The 19,403-nt window shown below is 39.2% G+C and overlaps 1 protein-coding gene across 5 annotated transcripts in view; it reads left to right on the top strand.

Moving 5' to 3' along the window:
• LTBP1 (latent transforming growth factor beta binding protein 1) overlaps window positions 1-19,403 on the top strand; it is a 210,737-nt gene that overhangs the window by 58,595 nt on the left and 132,739 nt on the right. For all 5 annotated transcript variants that reach the window (XM_063124236.1, XM_063124235.1, XM_063124239.1 and 2 more), the window contains exon 5: window positions 4,364-4,531. In XM_063124236.1, the coding sequence (XP_062980306.1) occupies window positions 4,364-4,531 (168 nt within the window). The remainder of the gene's footprint in view (window positions 1-4,363; window positions 4,532-19,403) is intronic.

Genomic DNA, 19,403 nt, shown 5'->3' with positions numbered 1-19,403 from the left:
TTTTATGCCATTTGCTCTGTTAATATCTTAAGATGATAATTGAATGACAGATAGATGATCATTCTGAAGTATTTTAGAACAGTGCCAGTTCTCTCTTTTTTTAATTAATCCTTTTATTGTGAATTAAACAAAACAGAAAACAAATGGTGAAAAGAAAAATGAAAAAAGAACAGAAAACTACATACATAGAATTATCAATATTCTATCATGTACAATATTCTTTAAAACATGGGGTAGGGGAGATAACGCAAGTGTTTCAAGAAAAGCAGACTAAATATCCATATATTCATCTACTCACGAGTGGCACCTATTTACCCACCCGTTCAAATGTTGATAGTATTGTTAGGTCCTTGGTACATTGCATTATGGGAGGTGAACATTTATCCTTCCAATGTAATAATATCAGTCTTTTGGCTGTCATAAGGGCTCAGAAAATCCATTTGCGTTAACCATTTGTTGACTTCCAAGAAAACGGTAAATAGTTTAGGAGGACATGCACATCATTCAATATTAAAGATTGTTCCAATACAAAATTTATCCATGTTATGACCTCCTCCCAAAAGAAGGTGACTTTTGGGCATTGCCAAAACATATGAATGAACAGTGCCAATTTTCCATCTGCTGCCCAATAACAATCCCAGACATATCTTTGCCATATATACTATGTTATGAGAAAGCCCAACAAGGGCTGCTTTCTTGTGATACTTTTATATTTGGGCACAAAATATGCAAGTAGAGCTTCAGATATGAAGGGTGTTAATGTGTAAATAAGTTTTAATTTTTATACATGTTCACCCTTAAGGTCTGATGTACTAGTAGTGCAATTTGTATTTATATAATGGAAGTAACAAGAACTGGTGAAGATGTACTAGTGAAGAGGTGGAGTCTGGATTTAGCTTTCCCCCTTCAATTTTATTTATTTATTTGATTTATATCCTGCCTTTCTACCAAGAAATGGTACTCAAGGCATTCATATACTGACTTCAATGTTTTTATCAGATAAGCTGCATCTTTAGCAGCCTGTTGTTGTTCTACATAGGGATGCAAAAGCCCATCCTAGATACAAGGTACTCTCACAGAGAGTTTGTACAAGTGCTCAGCTTATTTTTCGGTCTGAAGTTCTGAATGGTCCTCTGATCTTCTTGGTAGGCAGTTCCAAAAACAATCTATAAGTCTTCTGTCTCTTAACCATCGTTTTCAAACATGGAAGTCTCTGGGACACATGTGTGGGAGCTTCTCCTACAGCTCATTTACCATTTTACTGCCAGACGTACATGAGAAGATTCACACACACACACACACACACACACGGCATATAAACCCATGCAGTTCCTGATGTCATTCTACAGATGTGAAGAAGAAAAGTATCGACAATGGATTCTTGGAAGGGTGCCCTTCATAGATACACCCAATCTATAAAGAAAGCAACATGCACCTTGCCTTGAGTGCCATTTTTGGTAGAGAGGCAGTTAAATATATAAATGTGACTTGCCCATAGACACTTAAATATCTTACTACAAGTGTGAGGAACTTTTTTTCTAGCATGTGCCATTGACCCATAGAAAAAATAATTTGAGGGCCACACACAAGTAAAAAGAGAAGCACCTTTTTACTGTTAGTTGGCAAAGTCTGTACTTCCACATCTCTCCTCAGGCATCCCAGCTAATCCGCATCTTCAAAGCCTGCTTCAGTAGAGCTTTGAAGAGCTGGATTACATTTAGCAAGGGGACAAGTTTGGCCCACGGGCTGCAGATTCCCCACCTCTGTCTTATTGTGTTCCCAAGTATATTGGCCGGCAATCAACTTTTTCTTTACCATGTTCTCACATGGTTCTGATAGTAAAAGGTGGCTCTCTTGTTTGTATTGACTTAGGAACCCAAAGCCAAATCATCACTTAATCTCATCTATGCTAGTAGAGCGCAGTTCAAGCTGTGCTGCGGCACTGCTAATTGCAATTGAGTTCTCTAATACATGACGTTTTCCAGGCTGGACCAGACTGATAGGAGTTACTCAGCTAAGCATGTTGTTTTAATTAGATCACTTCCTAAATGGAAAAAAAAAGTTTCAAAAGGCATGTAAAAATAAGGATAGAAATTGTTATGTTTTTTCTAGGAAAAGGCTAATTACATTCTATTAAGACATTTCCAAAGAAATTATTAAAATGCTAGATATAGATATTTGAAATCTGGCTGCCTTAGCAGTTCACAAGCAACTTTGTGCTTTATATTTACCAGGAAAGGTGTAAAACTAGTTCTTAGAAAATATAGTTTGCCAATAGGAAAGTCAGAACTTGGCTGTAAGTGAGTTGTGAATGGTAAAATCAGAATGATGAGTGAAATGCCTTTTTTTATTTTTAAAAAAATAGATATCAGTTATGGCTGAGTATTCTTCAGAGCACAAGTTCTCAAAATATGAGGCATGCTTCCCTAGAGAGGTATGGGCACTGCTAGGTAAAACTTGGTCTTTTCCAGTGCCTTTCTTTGACAAAGAAAAAGAATAGCAATTCATTCCAGTCTACCTCTACCAGTGAAATATAGGAAGCTCTTTACGCCCTGAAGATGGTGTTGGTCCTGGATGATATATGTGTGTGTGTGTGTGTGTGTGTGTGATCAGGTCATCAGGTATATAAATCGTTCTCCTCTTTGATTTCCTGGAGCATAAAGATTGATGACAAGAGCGATCACAAGTAGGTAAATGTTTGGTCTCTGTTTTGGCTTAAGGCACATACATATGGCAGCTGCTGTAATTTAAAATTAGAAGTGTGGAAAGTATCCTTCAAAAGGGACCCGCCAAACCCTAAGTAATAACCCAGACGTCAGACTGCACAGCTTGTATTGGTTCCACAGTAAGCAATGTAGATAGGAGGGGAATACTCCCTTGGTTATGTTTGGTTGTATTGCATGAGAACTCCAGATCCCCACAAACAATCAAGGTGCAAAAGTGGTTAGTTGCATTTGGAGACTGGGGATGTTCACATCTTTCAATGTTGACTTAGAGAAGCTTGCTATAACATAGGTTGAAAGCTTCTCATTAGGGTAAATTGGGAGCATTTGCTATGTATCTGGTGAGCAAGCAGCTTAATTTCAGTGCCTGCAAATGAATCAGCTTGCACAGGGTCCCCCGCTTCCATTCACTCGAATGAAAAGCCAGAAATAATATTCTTCTGATGTTAGGTAGTACTCTTCATTTTCCTAAGAATTACCCGTAAAGTTTTCCCAAGGGCATTCATACTCCTGATGAGCCAACCAAGCGGTGTTCTAGCTTGTTGCATAGTTACAGAATCAGGGAAGACTCTAGGTACTTGAAAATATTTAAAAGAAATATTAGACATTTAAAAAGTAAGTGTTGGGCAATTTTTGTAAAACATTTATGCTGAAGAATAATGAAGTTTCATTAAAACTTCGACAATGGGGCAAATATACATGGTTTAATGCATCTGTCTGAAGCCTTTTAAAAAGGAAGTACTTTTTAAAAAGTAAGAAAAAGTGAGACTTAAAGGTGGTTGATTATTTAACTAAACACATATGTAGCCATTTGGAAAATGGATGATTTTGTATATCTTTTCATCTTCTAAGAACAAATCAGATTAAAATGATGAAGGGGTGTCTGGAATACACGTGCCCCAAGCCCTTATTAGTGACAAGTTTTGCTCAGAAACTTTATTTTATTCTGTAGTTGACTATCCATTGGCAATCTTTCACAATTAAAGTGTTGGTTTAAGTGCTAGTAGTTGATGACCAAGTAAAACATATAATATGTAAATCCACATAGAGTAACTGTTCCAAGAATCTGTGGAAAAAAAATAATAAAGGGTCCCGGCAGCTGCGTCACAGGATTTGTTCACTTCAGGCTGGGGTGCCAGGAGATTTGAGACAGATGTTTTCAGACATGCGGCATGCCTAAAACATTTCCAGGGGTCGGGCTACAAATAGTGACTTAATAAGTGTAGAAACAGGAAAAGTATGCAGGAGGGGAAGACGCAAGAGTTTATTCACCCCTAGGTGAACAGCCAGTCGCTTTACATTACATCTGCCTGTCAGGGTTGGCTATTTAAGCTGTCATGCCCTTGGTATTGCTCTTTGACTGTGAATAAAGTGCAGCATTGTGATTACTAATCCCACTCCAGTGACTTGACTTTAAATGTGGTTTTGGAGTGGATCCCGGAGTCCTGTTTGCTAAGCTTCCTACTCCTGTTTCAGAATCACCACTGGATATTGAGGAGAGAGCATTGAAGACTGCACTTCTCCACTTAGAAACTTGTTGCTTTATTAAAATATATATTTTTAATAAATCATTTGAAGGAAGTCAATGGCTACCAAAGTTATCTGTTTGTTTTTCTTTTTCTCTTTGCCTTTGCTCCCAGTGGGAAATCACACAGGACGCATCAAGGTAGTTTTTACACCCAGCATCTGCAAAGTGACTTGTAAAAAAGGCACCTGTCAGAACAGCTGCGAGAAAGGAAACACCACCACACTGATTAGTGAAAATGGACATGCTGCTGATACCCTGACAGCACCCAACTTCCGAGTAGGTAAGTCTTGTGAATCCTTACTTGTCTTGGCTAATCCTTTTTGAAATTAAACTGTTTCTGCATTTTGTGAATTTCTTAGCTTTTTCTTGAAGTTTCTAGAAGTATCATGCCATTCAGGCTGTTAGGCATCCCTTAACTGATGTTGATAATTCTTCTAAAGTGTAATATACTTAAATCCATAGTGTGTGCGTGCTCTAGATGGGAACATTTTGTAGAAATGCACAAATTGGATGGGAAAATATGGCAAGATTGAGGGGAAAGCATGCCTTTTCAGTTTTGTGGTTTAAATTTTTTGTAAGTGAATGTGAAATCTAGTTAAACCTAAATGAAATGTTCCTGAAAGACATTGTCTGGGAATTGTTTAAATCTACATTCTTGTGAGTGAAATGGGTGCCAGCTTAAAACTTTTGCCTTGAGTGTACTTGAGCATAACAGATTTATTATGTGTCAACTGTCCGAATAGGAGACTGAAAGCTTAAAAATTAAATAAAAAGTAACATAAATTACAATTATAATTCCAGTAAATGCTTTTATGTGGTTTCCAAATAGAAATTTCAATGGTATACTTATATTTTGTCTAAAGAAGACAAAATGTATTATTGTCTTATATTAGACAAATTATATTTAATGGGGATCTTTTTATGTTTATTGAATCGAATGTGTATGGCACTGTATAATTACCACGGATGTGATTTCCCACTCTGGAAATTAATAGGGCAAGATAAGTCCTTTTATTTCGAAGCAAATCTCATTGATTTTAATGGGAATTAATTCCAGTTTGCTTTGTAGTGTGACAGATAGAATGGTCCAGAGTAGCATGATAAACCCCTCACATTTGTTATTATGCAAATTCATGTTCTTACTGTTGATCGGGGAGATTTTAGCCTATTGGTATACCATTAAATTCAGTTTATTATCAGTTACTTCTCAGAATAACCCTAGTGAAACCTGTTTTGCATGGTAGAAGAGTGAAATCTGTTCAGCAGAGTAGAAAGAAATTGCCTGATTGTCTTTAAAGTAAGCTATTTTTTCTTTAAAATCCAGTTCTTCTCCTCTAGCAAGGTAAATGGTAGAAAATGCTAATCTGTTGTTGTAAAGGTACTTCCACAGGTTGCTCCCACTAAAGAAAGTAGCAGCAAAGCATAAAGGTCAATTGGAGGCACCACAGAGAGTGGAGATGCTTCTTTATAGCTCTACCAATACTCATTCAGGCACAATGGTCAGTGTGCCATCCATTTTGGTTCCATTATTCCAAGGGTAAGCAACCTGGTGCCCTCCAGATGTTTTGGATTACAACTCCCATAATCTCTGACCATTGGCATGCTGACTAGGCTTATGGGAATTGTAGTTCAAAACATTTGGAGGAACCAGATTGTGTACCACTAGGACTGGTAGCAATTTGGATGGGGGTCAGCATTCTGAACGTGTAGATTGAGGATGATGAGTGCTCTGATTCTGAGCACTCATAAAATACTAAGGTCTGGTTTGGATGTAATACCAAGCCATAGTTTCGTATTACATTAATGAAATCAGGGCTTAGATGCTCCCCCCCCAATTGTACCCTCACTCTATTTTTCAACAAACTACAGTTTCAAAAATGTACTATAACTGACCAAGCTATGGTTTGCCTGGAAACAGCAATTGAACTGTTGCTTCCTGTTCTGGTTTCAGGCAAAGCATAGTTAGCCTAGCTTGTACATAATGGCAAACTGTCCCAAGGAAGAGGGAGTGCCCAAGGCTTCCTGTAACACCAAACCATGGTTGACATTACATCTGGACTGAGCCTATGTATGGAAGTGTCCTTAGACTACATTGCTAACATGCCATGGTATGAAACCAAATTCCTCTAATACCTAAGCACATTCTTTGATAGTGATGACTTGGAGTTTGCACATAAAAATAAAAAGCCATGCTACATTGATTGTGTCCTAAATTGTATTCTGGTATGTGGCGATAGGCACTGAAAAGCGAGTAGAATTTATGAATAAATGATATGGTGGATTTCTGTAATGGGTGTGAGGAAGTAAAATCTATACCTGTGGTGATTATCCAGCTATGTGAAGTATAGATTTATTTTAAAACATTCAATTTGACTGCCCTAAAATATAAGGTATGTCAGAAAAGCTATTTTTTATAGGCAGGAAGCGATAGCAGAGATTATAAATAAGCTGATTGTTATGTAAAACTATGCTGCACACTGTTTGTCTACAATTCATTGAAAGTATTGAACAGAATACAACTTATTGGAACAAATTGCAGTTTCTTCCTTACCTCATTTTAGATGCTTTGGAAATAATGTGCATAGTAACTGTTTTACAAAAGGAACCAGCAGCAATATGTAATGGAATGTGTGAAGAGACAGGTGTCCTTATGTTTAAAAGTTATCAGTCTGACCTATGAGGTATCACCAGGAATGAAAACAAGGTTAAAACAGGGATAGTGAGCAAGCAGCATACATTTTGAGGATCCACCATAATTTGGGTGGATAACAATGAGCGAAGGTATGTCCTGGAGTGCCAAGAACACACTTTTGAGGTCTGACCCACCAGCTTACAGAGTCCATTGTTGTACAGTCTGGTCCTACTCAAGTAGAGTAGGGAGTACTTATTAAGAGGCAGGCAGGCAGGCTTCAGAGGTTGCTACAGTTTCTCCTTCCCAAGGTTCAGGGTCTTAAATACAGTAGTAAAATACAGTAGTAAATACAGTTCCAGGAGCATGGCTCTGTAACCTAAAGATGGTCCTTGACCCCTTGTTAGTAATGTTAGGAGCAAGAAACCTGGAACAGGTCCAGCACTGGATGAAAAGAGTACAGGTGTAGTTCCCCCCCTTTATTTTTCTGGAAAAGTAAAGGACCTTTAGACAACATTGAAGGGTTCTGTAATTTTAAGAATCCATGTGCTAGCATCTGGGGCATTTTCTTAATTAAACTTTAGTCCTTTGGTTCCGTTCTATCTCTGTTTTACACAATTCTGTTGCAAATTCCAGAGGGTTAGCTTGATAGTATGTTCCAGAAAAAACTACAAACCCCTTAAAGACCAACATATTTATTATGACATAGGTTTTCATAGGTGAGAGACAGTGATATGGGGTGGAAAAGATTCCAGTGATTTGTTTATCTGCAGACAATTCTGTGTTTCACAAATCTTATTAGAAGATTCATATCACTGTTTCTCCCCTACCCCCAATTGCATGGTGGTCTTTCCCCATCTTTAACCCTCCCTTCCAATCATATTGGGGATTTTCCTAATGGAATATAAGCAACAACTCAGGATGAAAAAAACTCAAAATTCAGACAACATACTGAAGTGGGATAGTTAAGCATATTAATATTGGGAAGTCTTCCATCAGTGGAACAAGAAGGGCAGATATTTCCAGCAGTTTCCCCTCCTCTTTACCACCCCTGTACTCCCTTAAAATCGGCTCTAGTGGAGGCATCCTTCCCCGCTCTGCTAATGGCAGCCTTCTGTTGGTGGAGGGAAACTGGTTGGATTCTACTCATAGATTAACTTATGCTGTATGCATTTATTTTATTTATTTTTTTGCTTTCCAGATTCAACTTTCTAAAGAATTGGGGAATATTTATTTATTTATTTTTGGCAAGGAATTGAGTAGCAGAGGAGAATGGAAAATGGGAACGGCATGATGACTGTTGTAGAATTTCCCAGCTAACTTTTGTAATTGTATGACTCATTCTTGCTCATAAGACTATTCTGTTTTAATATATTATAGCAAGTTTGAACAACATAGGACTGAGCCAGTGTGTACTCATCCATCCTCTTTAGACGTTATAATACAGAAATATTGTGACTCGCTGCTCTTTAACTGATCACCTTAGGATCAATTGCCAAGATTTCTTGCTGTTGCACATGTCTATTTGAAAGCAAAATATGTATAAGATTCTTGACATTGTGTTACTTATATTTTCTTCCTGTTGAGCTCTGACCCCATCTACTCACTTTGGCCGCTGGCTCTTACAGACCCAGAGCTGACTTTTGGGTCACTTTCTTGGCCAAGCAACAGGATTATTTTGTGTTTGCACCTCTTAGACCCTGTTTCTTTATGCTGCAACCTTTCCTACACTTTTAGTTGTAGCTAGCTGCTTTCTCCCCTTGAGTTCTTTTTGGTGATTGTTCTTTTCTTGAGTATTGGACTTAGACATAGGAAACTGAGCATGAAGTTAGACATAACATTTTTACAGCAATAGTGCTGATTTGAAAGCACTCTCATGACATTCTATCAGATGTATCTTTCCTCTCCAGCATCAACTTCTGAAAAGCAGGTTTACATCAGAAGTCAGGTGTGTACCATGCTGATTTGCTAATACCTGTAATATCACTGAGAAGCCTTCATTGTTATCCCCAAAGCAATACTACATTTTAAAGAAAAGCTTCTGTTTTTTACATTTATTTATTAATGATGCACTTCTCTTTTTCTTTCTTTTTTAAGGCAAGTGCTGGAAACAGTGAGGGTCATGGGAGATTGTTGGCTGACCTAGCATTCAACTTGCTAATATGTACATCTTACCATAAGATGAACCTTCCTGGGTCAGACCAAGGGCCTATCTAGTCCAGCATTCTGTCCCTACAGTGGCCAACCAGATGTCCACAAGCAGGACATGAATGCATTAGTGTCCTACCATGTGTGCTCTCCAGAACAGAGGCACATTTCTTCTGATACTAGAGGTAATATATAGTCACTATGACTAGAAGCCATTGACAGCCCTATCTGCAGTGAATTTGTCTAGTCCCATTTTAAAGCCATCCAATTGGTGGACATCACTACATCTTGTGGTAGTGGATTCCATAGATTAAATATGTACTGTGTGAAGAAGTACTTACTTTTATCTGTCCTGAATCTCCCACTATTCAGCTTCATAGGTTGAACCTGGGTTGTAATACTAAGAAAGGGCAGGTTTTCCACACCATGCATAATTTGGTGTGCCACTATCACGTGCCTCTCCTTACTTACCCTTTTTTCCCTAAGCTTAGCAGACCCAAATGTTCAATCTTTCCTCATAGCAAAATTGCTGGCTCCAACCCCTTGATCATTTTAGTTGCCTTTACATGACATTTCAATTTTTCAGCTTGGTCTGGAAATCTGGCTCTCATTGCAGCTGAGGGACCCACTGCAAGTCCTCTTTTGATATTACACCCTGAGTTTCAAATCCTCGCTCAGTTATAAAGCTGACTAAATAGCAGTAAAAAATTAATCCTATGCATATTTAGACAAAAATAAGTCCTACAACTCCCACCATCGCCCAGCCAGGGTGTTTGACCATAGCCTACTTTACAAACTTGCTGAGAAGATAAAATAACACTGTGAGCTATCTGCCCAGAGAATATTGGTTATGGGTCACATTAAAAAAGATAAAAATTGGGGGGAAGAATGGAATATGATATAGCAATCAAATATGATATAGCTGGCAGGTTTTGGGGTATGTTTTTCATGCATTTCTACATATTTGCTGAAAAATAATATATACAAGTATGACTGCAGCAAGAGGGCAGAATTTTTACTTGTAATATATGATCAGTAGCCATATTTGTGTTCTAAGAACTAAATGTGGATCATCCAGTACTGTTAAGTATCTTTAAATCTAATAGAACTAAATATTCATAGCTGGGTATTGTATTGAGCTCAATGCTTTTTTTCATTAAAACAGTTTCATTCACATGGAGGAGTTGGAGTCCATTTTAGTTAAAAAGTAGATGTGACTTGTATGGAAGCCAACACATTTTTGACTGTAGCCTTCGTATACGAGAAAAAAGATCCAATAGCAGATTGTTCCTTTAAATGTTCTTCAAGGAAATTGCCTTTAAAATGTCAGTATTAGGTACAGAAAAAAGAAAATGAGCATCAGATTATATTCCTGGGAAATGGGTTGTCAGACCACGTCTTTCTTCTCTTTTCTTTTTGTTCTTTATTTGCATTTCTTTCATTTTGCCTGTAAAAGAGCATCTATGCCTTGTTCTATTGTATATTTTATATGGAGTCCCACAGGGTTCAAGGGACAATATTAAAGTTGTGATATCTGAGGAATGGTTTGGTTACATCTGATATGTCAATATCCTAGCCAGTCAGGCATATATTTCAAATTGCACTGGGCAGCGGGGAGGAGACATACAATGACTTAAAAGAGGGTTCTGTGCCAGGGAAAGCAGATTAAGAGGATGCATAAAGTCAGACAAAACAGCTTGTAGAAGTATTTGGGTAGAAGTGGGACAAGGCTTAAAACCCTTTTTGGCAATTTGTGCCAGACACTTAGTGCTTAGTTTTCTTCATAATATAATTGTTTCTTTGTTCATCCTGCCCCTTCTGTTGCAATAAGGCCAGTTAGACTGCCAAAAAAGCAGAGGGTGGGGGAGAATCTAAAGTATTTCCTTCTCCCCCCCCACCCCATCATACTAGTTATCTAGTATTATATGAGAGAGGAAATTTATCCAGCTGAATAATGTATGAACCACGTCTTTTCCGGTTATGTGTTATTTTGAAAGTTATAATAAAGAATTGAGGTCTTCATGGGCATTTCAGATGGAACACAGGAAGCTGCTTTGTATCATGTCAGACTGTACATCTACCTCAGTAACTACTCTCCGTGGTTTGAGGCTGTGATCTTTCTCTGCTACCAAATGGTTTTAACTGGAGATGCTGAAGACTAAACCTTGGACTTTCTCATCCAAAGCGTTTTGTTTCTCACTGAGCTATGGTCCATTCAATACTGTCCTAAACATTTACCATGCTTCGTGCTTTGAAATGGCAGCACACTGGGCATGGTGTCTGAAATTTGCTCTACACCTACATCCAACAAAGCAAATTTTATTGAAATATATATTGCTGAGGTTGATAAGTATTGTTTTTAAAAACATAATCTTCATAACTCACTCTTCAAACATTCCAAACCTTAAGAAAATATCTTTGTGTTGATGGCGTTTTTTCATGGTAATTTCTGTTACACAGTGATGCTTTGAATCAGAGTTAGAAAATCTTAAGCATTTGAGTGCTAAAAATATATGACTAGTGTTGAGTTCATGCTTGGGAAAATTTGAGATTTCTTCTTATTGTGTCTGACAACTGGGAGTATTGCGTACTGCTGCTTTTGTCTCCATAAAATTCTTGTTGATAGGCAACACTTCCACAGGTTTTCCCAGACAAGTTAAGAACTTATTCAGTAGTTTTAAAATGTACTGAACTATCTCCTTGAAACAATGGAGACTAAAATTTGCTTAATTTGGCTGCATTCTGCCCACTGTTCTTTTGGAAGAAATAATAGCTTAGCAAATGTATGTATAATTTTGCTTCATTTATTTCTTTGGGGAATGATTTATGTAGCTGTAGAAAAAGGATCTAAGACTCTTGAAGGCACTCAAGGGCCTTATTTCTAACACACACAGACTAGATAGCGATTACAATTTTACCACACAGCTACATGGTCAGATTATCCTTACTACTATTAGGGTGATAATGAAAATCAAGCTACCATGCAGTGAGAGAGCTCACCTCAGCACAACTTGGTTGTCTGCATAGGGTTGGAATTTTGCTCAAATATTCTTTCGTTTTTGTACATATCTCAGGTATTGTGCATTCATTAAAGCTCCATGAAAATGATATTAGGTTAACTACTGCCATATACCACTTCCAGAATTTATATCTTTACAGCCTTATTTGGTAAAAAGATTTGGGTCTGCTGAATGTGCTGTGAGTATTATTTCCTTTTGTCAAAATTTTATTCTGCTCTTCTTGTTGCCAGAGGAAATATATATTCTTTTATCTGGCAGACACGTTAATGTTTTTGAATTCTCAGACTTTGTATTTACATTACCTTTTAAACATAGTTCACAGTTGAATATTGATCAGTCCTAGTAAAGGTAATATTTTGTTTGAAACGTATTATAATGGACCAGCACTGTTGCCTCATCTTTGGGTGCTTCCAGATGAGCAGCTCCTAGTTGTTGTGAATCATTGCTCTTCTGCTATAAGTTGTAAGGGAGATTGCAGTGGATTTTCTATGCTAGTACGGGCATGACATGTTTTGCACATGTACATGGAGTTGCGATCTGTCCACACCAGTGGGTGGGACATAGCCATGTAGGCAGGCAAGTGACAATTCATCTACCTTCTCCCTTTCCTTTCCTGATGCACTTGCAGAGGTGGGCTGGTTTAAACAAAAGGAAAATGATTTCCCCACCATTTTCTTCTTTTTAATTTTATTTTCATTTGCACTCTTGACTAAATAATTAGCCCAACAAAAGTCCCACTGCTGATAAAGCGGGGAGTTTGGCTCCTACGTTCCTATACCAAAAGGAGTGAAAGCCACCCCCCTTCTCCCATCCCTTATCTTGCTGTGCAATGCTGCCTTGAACTGAAGGTTGAGAAAACTGTAGCTCAAAGCAGCTATTTACACAACCTCTTTTTATTGTTTTTCAAAGCTCCAGAGAGACCTTCTGTCCCTCTTTGGAGCGCTGAACAGTCTCAAACAATAAAAAGCAGCACAAAATGCAAAGGTAGCTTTATTAACTGAAAGAACATTTCCAAAATCCATGTTGCTCTAATACCGTTATTAGGTCAATTAAGAGATTACCAAAAAAAGTGCAACCTTTCGAGATCCCCTGATCTCTTCATCAGTCAAGATATTAGAAAAGGTAGGTTTGGGGGTGGGGACAAAGTGACTAGATGGTGGAGTCACTTAGGCTGTTTACAAGACAGCCTATTGTGGGTTATATAACTCATGGTGAAACTGTAGCACATGCGGGATACGTATGCTCGCCTTTTGCATAAGCAAACCCCATTTGGGGGGTTGTCATGTCATGCAAATCCATTGAGCATGATCTATTTTAGGGTTATGGGAGAGTTGTTTAACCCTCACATAGCCCACACTCACCAGATTTGCACGACATGACAATAACAACAAGCTGCGGTGTGGTGTCCGAACCTGGTCACTATGACTATATTTGCACAATAAAAAAACCCACAATTTGTTAACCATCAGTTGTTTCTCTCTCAATAACCTAGTGTCCAGGTTCCCTCGTCACAGAGAACAACTGAGAGACAGGGGAATGCCTGGGTTATTTAGTGCACTAGACACAGGCAAGGTGTTGGAAGCTAGCACACTTGGTCCTGTGCATAATGCATGATTAACAAACCGTGGATTGTTTCCTTGTGTGAACTGGGTCATTGATCCTGTTCAGATGACACACTAAGCCACAGTGGTTAAGCATTTTGAGCTAAACCTTATGGCTTAGCATGTTGGTTGAACCATGACTTAATGTGTCATGGACCGTTCCTAACAGTAGTTTCAACGTGCTCACTATTTGCTGCAAAAGGGCTAGCAGCCCATGTGTGTCACCTGAACAGGCCCATTGTCTGCAAATTCAGACTAGTACTAAGTTGTATTGTGTGGGGAGGAGACTACCGGTATTCCAGATAGGCTCAGCAGGTCATGTGATGGTCACAGGAAGCTCCTTATTGAAATAATTAATACAAGTCATCCTTATCTTTCCATGCTGCAGTCCTGAGAAAAATCGTTCTTCTGAAGCTAGTATTTATTTGGGAGGATGGAAGTAGAAATCCCCCCATGGATGCAAGGATAGACAACTTCTTTGACAACTACTTTTTACCTCGCCACATAGTCAGCTGAATTGTGGCTTCTTTTGCTTTTTGCAGCATACCCTGTAGTCTACTGCCATGGTGTACAAGTGTGTAGCCGTTGGAACAGCATGGGTGAGGACAAAGTTCTCCCAGAACCATACTTTGAAAATGGGGAATTAACACACACGGTTTTCATAGACCTCATGCCACAAAAGCACACCATTGTTTTTAACTTTGGCATGTCTAGAAGGAACCCAAATAACACGTTTCTCAATGGTGGTTTTAGAACTCCACAGTGGAGTTTTTAAACCACCGTTGGGAAATGTGTAGTCTGGCAGGGAAACTCCACCCCATGGTGGAGAGTTGTTGTTGTTTTTTGGAAAACACTCCACACTGAATATACACACTGTGCAGAGGAGATTTCCTGCACAACCATTGTGTTGCGAGTAGTGTGGATGGCTCTGTGGAGTTTTCCGTTGCGTTGCATTGACTTTTCCCACTGGCTACAGAATTCCCTGGCAAGAGCGGCAAAAGGAGCAAGTGCTGCTCTTGGAGAGGCGCTGGGATGTTTTTTGTTTTATTTTGTTTTTTGCAGCAATGCCTGATGGGATACTATTGGGAGAACCAGGGGAGGAGAGAGGGCGGAGGAACTGTCAGTCAAACATCACAATGGATTTTACTCAACTCCGCAGTAGCCCACTGTCACACAATGGTGGAATTAGAACATGCTGTTTTGGAGAGTACCTAAAATCTCAACCGTTGAGTGGAGTTTTCATACTGAGTTGAGTAACATGTTGTCTGAACTGAGCCTATAATAAATTTTGTCCTGAGAAACTTTCAGGATTTGTGTAATATAATAATCCATAATGCTTCTTTGTCTCATGATTTTTCTGTAGTGTTCTACATGGTAACTGTACATGAATAATAAAACGCCTTTCTACCCACTGAGTTTGCTCAAAGCCAAATTTGTATGGCGTGAATTCTGTAGTTTCAGGTAGAAATACAACATGTGAATATTTCATAATTAGTAGCACTGGTATCTTATATTCATAGCAGACTCATGTTCAAAGAATTAATTTATTGTGCTACTGTTTATATTTGCATATAATGTACTTGGCGATCTGTGTTGCATAAAGCAACTAAAAGGAAAACGAAAATATTGACTATCCTATATTGAAAGATTTGTGAGACTGCATTCAGATGAAATGTTAACCAATTCTGACTTAACTAATGCAGAACTAAATGTTTTGCAAAGTTTTCGTAGTTGCTGAAGCCCATGCCAAGTTTGGATTTGAGTAATCCAAGCACAAGAACAATTCTGACAAATAACTGGTAGAAATACTATCTTTCATCATAGCTGAATTTCCCAAAATCGGCTGAAGGGATTTTGGAAGGTGCACATTCACCTCAGAGCTGAGGACAAGCACGATACAGCAAACCACTATCTTTGTTCTGCTGCTTGTAAATCCCCCTTGATACTTGGATACTCTGATTTCGTTTCTTTCATTTTAGCCTTCTTATGTTTCAGATTAAGGTCTTTTGCCATACATTTGTTAGGCTGCTATGAAATCAAAACATCATTAGCAGTAACATATCCAGACCCGGTGAGTGGTCTGGTGCTATAGCACAATCAGTGAGTGGGAACTTTGGATGGAAACCCTTATTATGTAAGTAAGGGCCAAAGCAGATGACAAAGCATCATTCACACATCCACTCCTTACACTTATAAAATGGGGGGTGGTGATAACTACGTGCTTTTCTTCAACAAAGAAATGAGAGGGAAAGAGGTGCTGAACCCCTCCATCACCCCTCCTGTGCCTTTCCTTTCCTTCCTTCAATGTGTTGTTGTGCCTTCTTTCTGGAAGTGAGCCAGCTTTGGAGAAAAGTGGCTAGAAAAATGGACTGAAGGCAATTGAGGCATGAGAGAGTTCAACCCCTCTTCATATTCCTTTCACTGCTAAAGTAAGATGCCCTCCTCCCCCCCCCCTTCTTTATATGTGAATAGAGCAGACGTGGGAGAAAACACAAGACAAAAAATACTTCCACCACCACTCAGTTCAATTTTGGCCCTAAAGTGCTATGATCTTTCCTAGGAAGAATTGAATGTAGTTGGAAAAATTACATGAATATAGAATAACGGATTTCACCTCAGATTTCCAATGCAACCCTGAACATATTAACTTGGAAGTAAATATCGTCATGTGCAGTTGGGTTTACTCCTGGTTAACTGTGCATAGGGTTCTATTATGGCACAGATACCTTTCAAGCAGTCTGATCTAATCTTCCTTGTTATAATTATTTTCTTATTAAAATGCCCATCATTATAACAGGCAGGAATTGTGTTGATAGAAGACCCCTATAAGTGTGTGTCAATGAAAACAGCCACACTGCTTGCTCACTGTTGGGACTGGTGATTTTTACCTCACTGCAGTGTAGCACCTTATTTTTTCCTCAGATGAGTAAATTAATATATGAGAAGATAAAGGGGTTCATTCAGAGAAATGTACCATGTGTTCTTAATGCCTCCAGTGCCCAAGCTTATTGTTTTCAACTGTGTCCCAGATTGCAGCCCAATTAATTTTTATTAGTTTTTATTTAATTTGATCCATAGAATTCAGTAGAAATCAATGAGAATCAAAATAATCCCTATATGCATTGCACCACCATTTCAACTCCATTTCTTGGTGTAGCTCTAGATCAGAATTTAGGATCCTTTGTGCCCTTTTTAAAAGCCCCTCCCACTAGCTTCCATCTAACATGCTCAAATAAATTTGTGGAGTAAATGGGTCAGGCTATGCTGAAATATGCTCTAGTTGTTGGGTTTTTGGGGTTTTTTCTTGGAAGATGTCCACTGCATTTCTAAATTAGCAATACATTTGCTTCACATAATAGAATAGCCAAACTAACTTTATTATTATTATTTATTTATTTATTTATTTATTTATTTAGCACCATCAATGTACATGGTGCTGTACAGAGTAAAACAGTAAATAGCGAGACCCTGCCGCATAGGCTTACATTCTAATAAAACCATAATAAAACAATAAGGAGGGGAAGAGAAAGCAAACAGGCACAGGGTATAGGGTTTGCTTTCTCTTCCCCTCCTTATTGTTTTATTATGGTTTTATTAGAATGTAAGCCTATGCGGCAGGGTCTTCTATCATTGTTTCAGAGTTGGATGGACATAAAGCATTTGGTGTACAACCAATTTGTTGTCAGATTGGCTTCTAAAATAATCTGATGATTGAATCTTAAGAATTATGCACGTAAAATGGTCACAGTGGCGATTTTTGTCTTACAGCAGAGACAGATATTCAGTTGAATTTTAGATGCAGTCCTATACACCAGCCTTCCCTAACCTGGGGGGCTGTCTATACATGGGAGAAGCCCTGGGGTGGCTCTGCAATGGCGCTGGGTCACTTATATGATGCAGCAGCCACTGCAGAACCATCGCAAGCCTTTCCCCCAAAGCTCCGAAGTAAAAAAGTTGGGGACTTACCCTGACTTTTTTCAGCAGAGCGAGGTGAGGACAGTACATCTGCAGTCTGTTGCCCTGCCTCTATCGTGGTAAGGAAGTGGCCAGGGGTGGTGACCCCTGATTGGTTGCTGTCCACCCGAGCAGAGGGGAGAGGGTGGGACGGTGATCCGAATGGCCACCAGAACACTCCCACGCTGCCTCCCACATGGGGAGAAGTTCTCCTCCATTCCCTTGGCTGTCAAGGGAAAGCCTCATGAGGTGGTGAGGGAGGCACCGGGGCGGCGGCAGGGGCAGCAGGAGGAGAAGTGAAGTTCTCCTCTGTTCCCTTGGCTGTCAAGGGAAGGGGAAGTGGGGGTGGGGGAAGAGACGGGCAACAACACAACAAACCCCACGCTCGCTCCTTGGTGTGGGGACAACCCCGCAGGAGCAATACTGTGAGGTTTAGGGGCTCACAGCACAAATGTGTCATCGTCAGGATAGAAGCCACTGTGCCCTCCTAAAGTGTTGGACTACAACACCCATCATCCCTGACCATTGGTCGTTCTGGCTGGGGCTGATGGAAATTGCCATCTAAAACATCTGGAGAGCACCGGGTTCGGGAAGACTGCTATATACACTTACCTAGCAGTAAGTCCCTTTGAGCACGATAAGACTTCCGAATAAACGTGTTGTTAGCTTAAGAGTTTGGTTTTCCCCCCTTACTGAATGATCTGCTGTTACTACATAAGGGAACTGAATAAGTATGGAAATAGAAACTGAAAAACAAGGCAGCATGGCCTTCAGGAATGTTGGTGCTCTTTGTGTTTAACCTAGTGGGATAGTGTTGCTCACGGAATAACCTGGAACTATTATCTCCCTCTTCTCTTCTTTCCGTCACTGTACTGTGTATTCTTTTCTCCTTGGAAGAAGAGAAAGCAGTATGATAGAGGCAGAATCATATAAATTGCTGGCTTTTATATAGTTTTATATTTTCAAATGGAAAGCAACCATGTTTCTCTTGCTGCAGCTTGCTTACGTTTTATGCATTAAACTGAATTATGTCCTGCATTGTCCAGGCCAAGCTGAGTGTTAAATCTGTTATTCAAGGATAAGTAAAACATAATACTTAAATTTGTGTTGGTCCCACAGAAATAAAACTGGCAAGGGTCTTTCATCGGATCAACTAATAAAGAGCTGCACAGTTTTTTGAGTTTCACTGAATGCTTCGTTAAGCAAAATGAATATTCAGGACATAAAAGAACAGCGTGGTGGGTTTTTTTAAAAAAAGGTTTTAGCTTCAGTAGCTTCTGCAGCCAAAGCATTGCATCACTGATAATTAGATTTCCTCTTGGCCATAGGTGGGTGTTCCCTGCTAATTCTCTAGTTACACTAATGGCTTACCACATGGCACTGTGCCCACATGGCTGCATTACGAGTAGCCACCTACATGGATGGCTGCATGCAGAAATGGGCCTTAGGGGAGATTAAATGCAGAACCACACACCTTGAAATTGTTTTTGGGAGTAAAGGAAGAGAGGGTGTACCATGTAGCTTCCTCATACCCATTATCGCTACAGGCTCTCCTCCAGTCTTAACTCTGACCCTACATTCTTGAGTTCATTTTGAGTTGATGCTACCCCTGGAGTGAGGATGGTGACCCAAATTATTTATGACCTAGATATTTTCCCTTTAAAAAAATGAGATTAATTTCAAAGTGCTGCTATAAGTATCATGCTGAGTTGCAGGTTGGATTTTAACAGCACCAGTTCTAATGAAGTCCATCAGAGTTTTAGTCTTGACGTGGTTTGCCAGCACTAGTTTTACTGTAGG

Source organism: Elgaria multicarinata, chromosome 4 (assembly GCF_023053635.1).
Source record: "Elgaria multicarinata webbii isolate HBS135686 ecotype San Diego chromosome 4, rElgMul1.1.pri, whole genome shotgun sequence".
NCBI lineage: Eukaryota > Metazoa > Chordata > Lepidosauria > Squamata > Anguidae > Elgaria > Elgaria multicarinata.
This window is presented reverse-complemented; position numbering and strand designations above follow the sequence as displayed.